At 52.6% G+C, this 9,308-nt stretch overlaps 1 protein-coding gene across 1 annotated transcript in view; it reads left to right on the top strand.

The window, feature by feature from the left end:
- The first annotated feature begins 6,062 nt into the window (after positions 1 to 6,062).
- The window catches only part of asphd2 (aspartate beta-hydroxylase domain containing 2), a 40,526-nt gene continuing 37,280 nt past the window's right edge, over positions 6,063 to 9,308 (top strand). The window contains exon 1 of the mRNA XM_086012032.1: positions 6,063 to 7,191. Within this exon, the coding sequence (XP_085868158.1) occupies positions 6,306 to 7,191 (886 nt within the window). The 5' untranslated portion in view covers positions 6,063 to 6,305. The remainder of the gene's footprint in view (positions 7,192 to 9,308) is intronic.

Genomic DNA, 9,308 nt, shown 5'->3' with positions numbered 1-9,308 from the left:
AAAATTCTCCTCATCTCCCGCCTGGCTTTTCTGCCAATTATTTTAAATCTGTGTCCTCTGATTGCCGACCCTTCTGTCAGTGGAAACAGTTTCTCCCGATCTACTCTTATCAAAACTCCTCATAATTTTGAACACCTCTATTAAATCTCCACTTAATGTTCTCTGCTCAGGAGAAAAATCCCAGTCTCTCCAGATAACTGAAACTGTTATGGCCGCAGGCTGTGGGGAGTGGGGGGCCTGTACTATAGGAACTGGCAACCAAAGAGCACTACAAGAGCGCCATAGTGCGATGGTGCTTTTCTATATCACCTTGTCAATGAAGTGTCTCTTTATGGGAATGTTTGTAAAACTGCATTCATGGTACAGTATGATGTAAGAAAACTACTAAGTACTTGGTTTGAGTATAAAACAAGGCTTTAATCAACTGTTTCACAACCATGAGATTTCTAGTTACATCTGTGGCCGAGACCACATAGGGACAGTAACACAATTCACTATGTATAGCCAATGTTGTTATCGCTCCACGTTATGTACGGAACTTGGTTGGGTTATCGGGGCAGGGTCCCTTTAAGAGTCGTCGATTGTGTGATGACGTCTTAGCCCTGCGACGAGGCCGAGTCCCTCAGTCCATGCGGAGAGTTAATAAAGCTAACACGCGTTTTTCTTTGCTGCTACGAAAGTCTCGCAGTCTGTTTATTTCCAGCGACTCCTACACTGGTGACCCTGTTTCTCTTTTGGACGTTTCCAAAGACTTTATCCGAGATGGCGACGAACGCCGTTTCTCTCAAATTACCGGAGTTTTGGGAACGACAGGCTGCCGCTTGGTTCGCCCAGGCCGAGGCTCAGTTTGCACTCCGGGACATCACCACGGACGACACGAAGTATTATTACGTCGTCTCTGCTCTCGGCAGCTCCACCACGGCCAGAGTCGTGAGCCTGCTCGAGAACCCCCCGGAGCACCACAAATTTGCGACACTGAGAACGCACCTCCTAGAGACTTTTGGACTAACTGAACCCGAGCGCGCACGCCAGCTTCTCTCTCTACCCGGGCTTGGCGACTCCAAGCCCTCAGAACTGATGGACCACATGTTAACCATCCTGGGCAAGCACAAGCCGTGCTTCCTCTTCAGAGAACTGTTCCTACAACAGCTGCCAGAGCAGGTACGGTCGGCTTTAGCCAACTCTCATATTAGTGATTTCCGCGCCCTGGCCAAGGAGGCCGACAAATTTTTCTCCGCCGGGCAACAGTACTGCGCGGCCATGCGGGGCCCTGCCCCCACCACCACAGCCCAACGGCGGCAGCCCCCAAGCATGTTCGCGTGCAGTTCGGCCCCAACGCTAAGAAGTGCCGGCCCCCGTGCAGCTTTACCGCGTCAGGAAACGCAAAGGCCCACTCATTAGCTACCATGGCTGTCGGCCGTTCAGGTAGTCTGTTATTCATTACGGACACTGACTCTGGACGTCGTTTCCTCTGCGACACGGGTGCCCAGGTGAGCGTCCTGCCCGCATCAACCGTAGACATACAGGGGGGGAACCACGGCCCCGCCCTCGAAGCCGCCAACTGCAGTTCCATCCGTACCTTCGGGAAACGGAGCGTGGCGCTGTGTTTTGGCGGGCAGCGTTTCGCTTGGGACTTTGTTACAGCGAAAGTGTCCACCCCCCTTCTCGGCGCTGACCTCCTCTGCGCCAATGGCCTTTTGGTGGATGTCAAGAACCGACGTCGCGTCAACGCTGAGACTTTCAGTTCGCTCCCGTGTTCGCTCAGTGGTACCGGCACGATGAAGTTGTCCAGTGCACTCTCGGTCTCCGACGAGTTTTCCCGCCTCCTCGCCGGGTTCCCGGACCTCTCAAAGCCCACTTTCTCGTCCGCCGCCGCCAAGCACGTGGTAGAACACCACATCCCGACCACCAGTCCGCCTGTCTACGCCCGCGCTCGGCGCCTCGACCCGGGGAAACTCGCCATCGCTAAAGCCGAGTTCGACACGATGGAGCGCCTCGGCATCATTCGCCGGTCGAACAGTCCGTGGGCCTCGCCCCTCCACATCGCACCAAAACCAAGCGGCGGTTGGCGCCCGTGCACCGATTACCGGCGCCTCAACGACGCTACGACCCCCGACCGCTACCCGATTCCACACATCCAGGACTTTTCCGCCCGCCTGGCCGGGAAAGTTGTTTTCTCTAAAGTGGACCTCGTTCGGGGTTACCACCAGGTCCCCGTTCGGCTGCAGGACGTCCCGAAAACCGCGGTGATCACCCCATTCGGGCTGTTCGAATTCCTCCGCATGTCATTCGGTCTCAAAAACGGCGCTCAGGCTTTTGAACACCTAATGGACACCGTGTTACGGGACCTGCCATTCCTGTTCGTTTACCTGGACGACATTCTCATCGCCAGCGCCTCCAGGACGGAGCATGTGTCCCACCTCTGGACTCTCTTCGAATGCCTCAGCCAGCACGGCCTAATCGTCAATCCGGCCAAGTGCCTGTTCGGGCTGTCCTCAATCGACTTTCTCGGGCACCGCATCACGAAGGACGGGGTGGTGCCACTGCCGTCGAAAGTGGAGGCCCGTGAAGGATTTTCCGCGACCCCTCACCGTGAAGGCCCTGCAGGAGTTTTTGGGCATGGTGAACTTTTATCATCGCTTCATTTCCCGGGCAGCCCAGCTTATGCGGCCCCTTTACGAGGCCCTCAAAGGCAAGCCCGCCGTCGACTGGACCGAGGAGATGGCCAATTCTTTCACTGACACGAAAAGGGCCCTGGCTAACGCGACCATGCTGGCGCATCCGTTACCCGATGCACCGATCGCTCTCACCACTGATGCTTCGGACTATGCTGTCGGCGCCATCCACGAACAGTGGGTCAACGGCACCTGGCAGCCGCTCGCCGTCTTCAGCCAGCGGCTCCGCCCCAACGAGCGGAAGTACAGCACCTTCGATCGCGAGCTTCTCCGCCTCTACCTCGCCGTCCGACACTTCCGTTTCCTGCTGGAGGCCCGCCCGTTCACGGTGTTCGTGGACCACAAGCTGTTGACCTTCACCGTGGCCAAAGTTTCTGAGCCGTGGTCGGCCCGTCAGCAGCGCCAGCTTTCCTTCGTCTCCGAGTTCACGACGGACATCTAGCATGTGGCTGGGAAAGACAACCCCGTCGCCGACTGTCTCTCCCGGGCCGTCGCCAGTGCCGTACACCTCGGCATCGACTACACCCGCATGGCGGCCAACCAGGCCTCCAACCCGGACGTCCAGGCCTACAGGACGGCTGTCACGGGCCTTCAGTTAGCAGACATCGTGTTTGACGATGCCGGCACCACGCTCCTGTGCGACGTCTCCGCTGGGCAGCCATGCCCCGTCGTGCCCGACGGGTGGAGACGGCAGGCTTTTGACGCCGTCCATAGCCTTTCCCACCCGTGCAGGAAGCCGTCACAGAAGCTGGTGGCGGCTAAGTTCGTCTGGCACGGGCTTAAGAAGGACGTTCGCGACTGGGCCAATACCTGCGTGGTATGCCAGCGCTCGAAAGTGCATCGCCATACTAAAGCCCCATTGGCACCTTTCGCAGTGCCCGAGAGGCGGTTCGACCATGTTAACGTGGACCTGGTGGGGCCCCTGCCGCCCTCCCGCGGGTTCACCCACCTCCTCACGATGGTCGACAGAACCACCCGATGGCCAGAAGCCGTCCCGCTGTCGTCAACAATGTCCGCCAATGTGGCTCAGGCGTTCATCAACACTTGGGTTGCCCGGTTCGGCACCCCATTTGATGTCTCCTCCGACCAGGGGCCCCAGTTCATGTCAGAGCTCTGGAACGCTGTCGCCCAAGGCCTCGGGTTGAGACTCCACCGCATATCACCCTCAGGCTAACGGGCTGTGCGAACGGTTTCTTCGCTCCATGAAGGCCGCGCTCCGGGCCAGCCTCCGGGACGACAGTTGGATCGACAGACTCCCGTGGGTCATGCTGGGACTCAGGACCGCCCCCAAGGAGGACCTCCAGTCCTCGTCCGCCGAGCTCGTCTACGGGCAGCCGCTGCGGGTTCCCGGGGATTTCGTCCCCAATGCCACGGACCCTTGGTACGCAGCCCATCGGCGGTCCGCCCTCCTGGACAACGCCAAGGTTTTCGCGCTGGTGCCCACGTTGTAGCACGGTCTCCCTCAGTCCCACATTCCGCCCGACCTTCGTGCAGTGGAGTACGTTTTCGTCCGCCACGACGCACACCGGGTCCTCTTCACCCACCCTACGACGGACCATTCCGCGTCCTGGAAGCCGGGGACAAGGCCTTCGTGGTGGATGTCAGCGGCAAGCCGGACTACATTTCCGTGGACCGTCTTAAGCCGGCCCACCTGGATCTGGACCGACCCGTTGGGTTGGCTCAGCCCCCGCGGCAGGGCCGACCTCCGGCTTCTGCACCATCAGTCCACCACCAAGCGCCCAGGGACCCTCCTGCGACCCCCCCCCCCCCCCCCCGGTCCCCGCCCCGGACTTGAGCCGTTTCGGCCATGTGATCCGGGCCCCTCAACGACTGACAGTGCCAGTTCTAGTGAATTCTGGGGGGACGTATGTGGTGGAGACCACATAGGGACAGTAACACAATTCACTATGTATAGCCAATGTTGTTATCGCTCCACGTTATGTACGGAACTTGGTTGGGTTATCAGGGCAGCGTCCCTTTAAGAGTCGTCGATTGTGTGATGATGTCTTAGCCCTGCGACGAGGCTGAGTCCCTCAGTCCATGCGGAGAGTTAATAAAGCTAATGCACGTTTTTCTTTGCTGCTATGAAAGTCTCGCAGTCTGTTTATTTCCAGCGACTCCTACACATCACTAGTTCCTGGTTACAAAAACATCCTGAGCAAGCTGGGCCCACGCCTGAGTATTTATACATTCCCTGGACGGCGCCACCAGCTGGCCGCCCAGTGCATTTCTACATGAATGGTAAGATTCATGACACAGTACACCTGTAGCTTTACAAACATTTCGACTTACATGGTGCAATGTTACCTTCATTTCAGAATTTAAACAACACAGGACACATCAGGGTGTGGAAAACTAAGGGCATCTTCTCCCAATTTCTCCACTCCCCTTTGGGGTGTGCTTCCTTTATTACATAAAATCTGCAGTACGGAAACCGGCCATGCCAGTGTTGACACTCCACATGAGCCTCCTCCCACTCCAATGACCGCTCCCCACACTGCCCCCGTTACTCTCACTTCGCTTCTCCCTCACGGATTCATCAAGCCTCCCCTTGAATGCATCAGTGCTCTCTGCTTCAGCTGCTCCATGTGGCAGCGAGTTCTTCATTCTCGCCACTCTCTGTGTAAAGAAGTTCCTCCTAAAATCTTTCTTTGATCTGTTAGTGGCTATCTTGTATTTATGCCCCCTTGTTCTTGGCTCACCCACAATTGGAAACCGTTTCTAACTATCAAACCCCTTCAGAATTTTAAAGACCCCTATCGGATGTCCACTTTGTCTCCTCTTTTTCCAGGGAAAGAGCCCCAGCCTGCTAAATCTTTCCTGATACTTATCTCACTGGTGTTGTGTTTTGCAGTCCCGTATATTAATGTTTAGCTGTTGGAATAGGAGTTATACAGGAATATATCTGAAACCAGTAACTTTTCATCTTTTTTTAAACTGAGTCTAGTGCTTGGAGCTACTTATGATTCATGGTACTCACCCTTACACTAATAGTCTTTCAAATTGTCCTCTTGTGTATAATGGAGATAATTTAAGTTGACAGTTTTTAGCTGGATTCTCACAACAGCAAATGTATCTGGTAATTGTCCACCTGCCTCCTAGTTTAGCCAGCCCTGCATCCTTCCCCAGTACTATATCTTCAAGGTTTTGTGGCGTGTTAAATTGTTATAAAATGCTGTTTCACAAAGAGATTTTTATTTTGCTGGAATGTTCAATTGCACAACTCTCCATTTCTTAAAAATCCGTCTTGCCTTTAACAGGAGTGCACTGTCAGAAGGTTGACTTAATGTTTAAACGTCGAAACTTGTATCTAATATTCTTTGAATCCAGTTTATTACAGAACTAATTGTGTGTGTGTGTGTGTCTCTGTGCTCTTGTTTGCAGGAACCTGGGGCTTTTAGCGATGCTGATTTATAACCAGTGCTCTATAAAACAACAATCTAAATCGAGGCTTGCTGCTTTCCCTCCTATGCAGCAGGAAGACCGTGGTAATGTGTATGTTCTGTGAGACGTGCAGACAGACTAAATGTTTCCTGGCTGCTGACACAGTGCTTGCGAGCCAAAATGCTATCCTTGCCTGTCGATTAGACCACAGCTGCTCTTTCCCACTTAAAGAATTACTAACCCTGCATGGTGTGGGTGCCTGTGCAAAAGTCGAGGACTGACAGCGTTGCCTTGCTACACCGTTCTAACCGGAGCCTTGGGAACATGTTCATTGAGTGGCTCACAGACTGGGACCTGACGCTAGACCGAATGAAAGGCTTGGTCCTGGCGAGCCTACAGGCGGTGCGAGAGTGCGACGTCACCGCAGTGACCACCTTTGCCTGCGTCTTGGCGCTTTTTGTGTGGTACTGTTACCACATAGGCAGCGAGCAGCCCCGCAGCTACGTGCCAGTGAATGCCATGATGCAGAGCGCCGACCTAAATGGCTTGCAGAATGGTTACACGTGCTGCCAGTCTGCCGACTGCGTGAGGTGCACCCATAACGAGGGACGCAATCAGAAACTTTACCACAACCTGCAGGAGTATGCCAAGCACTACTCGTGGTCGGGAATGGGGCGGATCCACAAAGGGATCCGGGAGCAGAGCCGCTATTTGAACAGCAGGCCGTCCATTCAGAAGCCCGAAGTTTTCTTCCTGCCCGACTTGCCGACAACTCCTTATTTTTCACGGGACGCCCAGAAGCACGACGTCGAGCTGCTGGAGCGGAACTACCAGGCCATCCTGGCCGAGTTCGAAGTGATCTTCAAGGCGTTCTCAAACTGCAGCCTTCCGCAGGGCTGGAAGGTTAACAGCACCCCAAGAGGCGACTGGTTCACCTACTATCTGGTTAACCAGGGTTCCTGCGTTGCCAGCAATTGCAGAAGGTGCCCTCGGACGTACCGGTTGCTCGGCAGTCTTCGCACTTTCATCAGTAACAATGTCTTTGGGAACGCCTGTTTCTCCGTACTGAGCCCAGAAACACTCATTACTGAACACTATGGCCCCACAAATGTTCGGATCCGCTGCCATTTAGGTGTGTGAGTATTTCTTAACTTTTCACTGGCCATAATAAGGTGTTCTGTGTGTGGCATGAAGGATCTGCTTGGTGTGTCTTACAGTGTCTTTCAATGTTGCTTTTTTGCTGTTAAACAGGCATTTGTGGATATCGTATGGGATGTCATGACTATGATCCAGTCTTCGGCTCAGATGATATGTCGCACTAGCCAGCATTTATTTGAGTAATTTATTGCAATCACCTGGACCCCAACATTAGATTGCCCCTAATTTTTTTTTAAACAATTTTTTTGTGCCCATCCAGGTGAGGGGTGCTGGGATTTTGACATTTCAGGTATTAAGTCACTTCTAGGTCGGGTATAACACAGTTAGATGCAGAGTAAAGCTGTCTCTATTCCTCCTAACTATACCCCCCAACCTCCACCTCAATTACATATAGAAATTACAACTCGGAAACAGACTGTTCGGCCCAAGCAGCCCGTGTAGGTGTTTACCTTCCGTATGAGCAGTGGTCCTAATCCCATGCGCCTGCCCAGTTCCCATATCCCTTTATACCCATTTTCTTCAACAGCCTAGCTAACCTATTCTTAAATGCTTCTGTCACGAGCTCCGGTAGTTCATTCCACAGCCTCACAACACTCTGTGCGTAAAAAAAAAAAAAGTTTCTCCTGCTCTCTGTCCTACATGTCTTGCGTTTAATCTTATATCTATGTCCCTCAACCACTAGAAGTAGTCTGTTCCTACCTACTCTGTCCCAGAATGAAGAAAACGGCGTCAAAGGGTTATGGAAACGGGCAGGGTAAATGTGATTATGACTATTTGCTCGCATGGAGGGTAACGGCCCAGACGGACTGGTTGGGCTAACTGGCCTGTTTCTGTGTTGTAAGGTCTGTGTATTTCTGTGTAATTACTGTACCTCTATCAAGAGCACTCCCTACTGCATCAACGTGCTATTTTTCCATTTTCCAATCACGCGGCCTGCCTGAGTGAGATTATCAGTTAGTAACCAAAGTGTCAATAGCGAAGTTTACCAAACAGTTATTTTTGCTTATGGTTTTTATGGGCCACCTACAGCCAAGTGATCATCTGTGAGGCCTCCAGCTGTGCTGCACTGAATCGACTGCTAAGAGGACATGATAGTTACCTGGCTTTGACTATCATTCCAAAATTCCCTCCTTATCGTCAGCAAGGTACCTGACCTCCACTTGTTGTTTCCCCATAGCGACATGGCAGAGATTCGGAACTCATTTGGGGGAAATCATAGAAACATAGAAGATAGGAGCAGGAGTAGGCCATTCAGCCCCTCGAGCCTGCTTTGCCATTCAATGAGATCATGGCTGATCATCCAAATTCAGTACCCTGTCCCTGCCTTCTCCCCATATCCCTTGATCCCTTTAGCCTTAAGAAATATATCTAACTCCTTCTTGAATATACTTAATGAATTGGCCTCAACTGCTTTCTGTGGTAGAGAATTCCACAGGTTCACCACTCTCTGGGTGAAGAAATTCCTCCTCATCTCTGTCTTAATTGGCTTACCCCTTATCCTTAGACTGTGACCCCTGGTTCTGGACTCCCCCACCATCGGGAACATCCTTCCTGCATCTAGTCTGTCTAGTCCTGTTAGAATTTTATAAGTTTCAATGAGATCTCCTCTCATTCTTTTTAAACTCCAGCGAGTATAAGCCCAATCGACCCAATCTCTCTTCATATGTCATTCCTGCCATCCCAGGTATCAGTCTGGCGAATCTTCGCTGCACTCCCTCCATGGCAAGAACATCCTTCCTCAGATAAGGTGACCAAAACTGCACACAATACTCAAGGTGTGGTCTCACCAAGGCCCTGTACAACTGCAGCAAGACATCCTTGTTCCTGTACTCAAACCCTCTCGCTACGAAGGCCAACATACCATTTGCCTTCTTGACCGCCTGCTGCACCTGCATGCTTACCTTCAGCGACTGGTGCACAAGGACACCCAGGTCTCGTTGCACTTCCCCTTCTCCCAATCTATTGCCGTTCAGATAATAATCTGCCTTCCTGTTTTTGCCACCAAAGTGGATAACCTCACATTTATCAAAGTTATAATAAAAAAATCTTGCATGTTTATAATGCCTTATCACGTCAAAGCACCCCTGAGCA

The sequence above is a fragment of the Somniosus microcephalus genome, chromosome 19 (genome assembly GCF_052327205.1).
Source record: "Somniosus microcephalus isolate GS21.2 chromosome 19, FLI_Smic_1.0, whole genome shotgun sequence".
In the NCBI taxonomy this organism is placed as follows: Eukaryota; Metazoa; Chordata; class Chondrichthyes; order Squaliformes; family Somniosidae; genus Somniosus; species Somniosus microcephalus.
The sequence above is the reverse complement of the archived record's forward strand: the minus strand, read 5'-3'. Positions and strand labels throughout refer to the sequence as shown.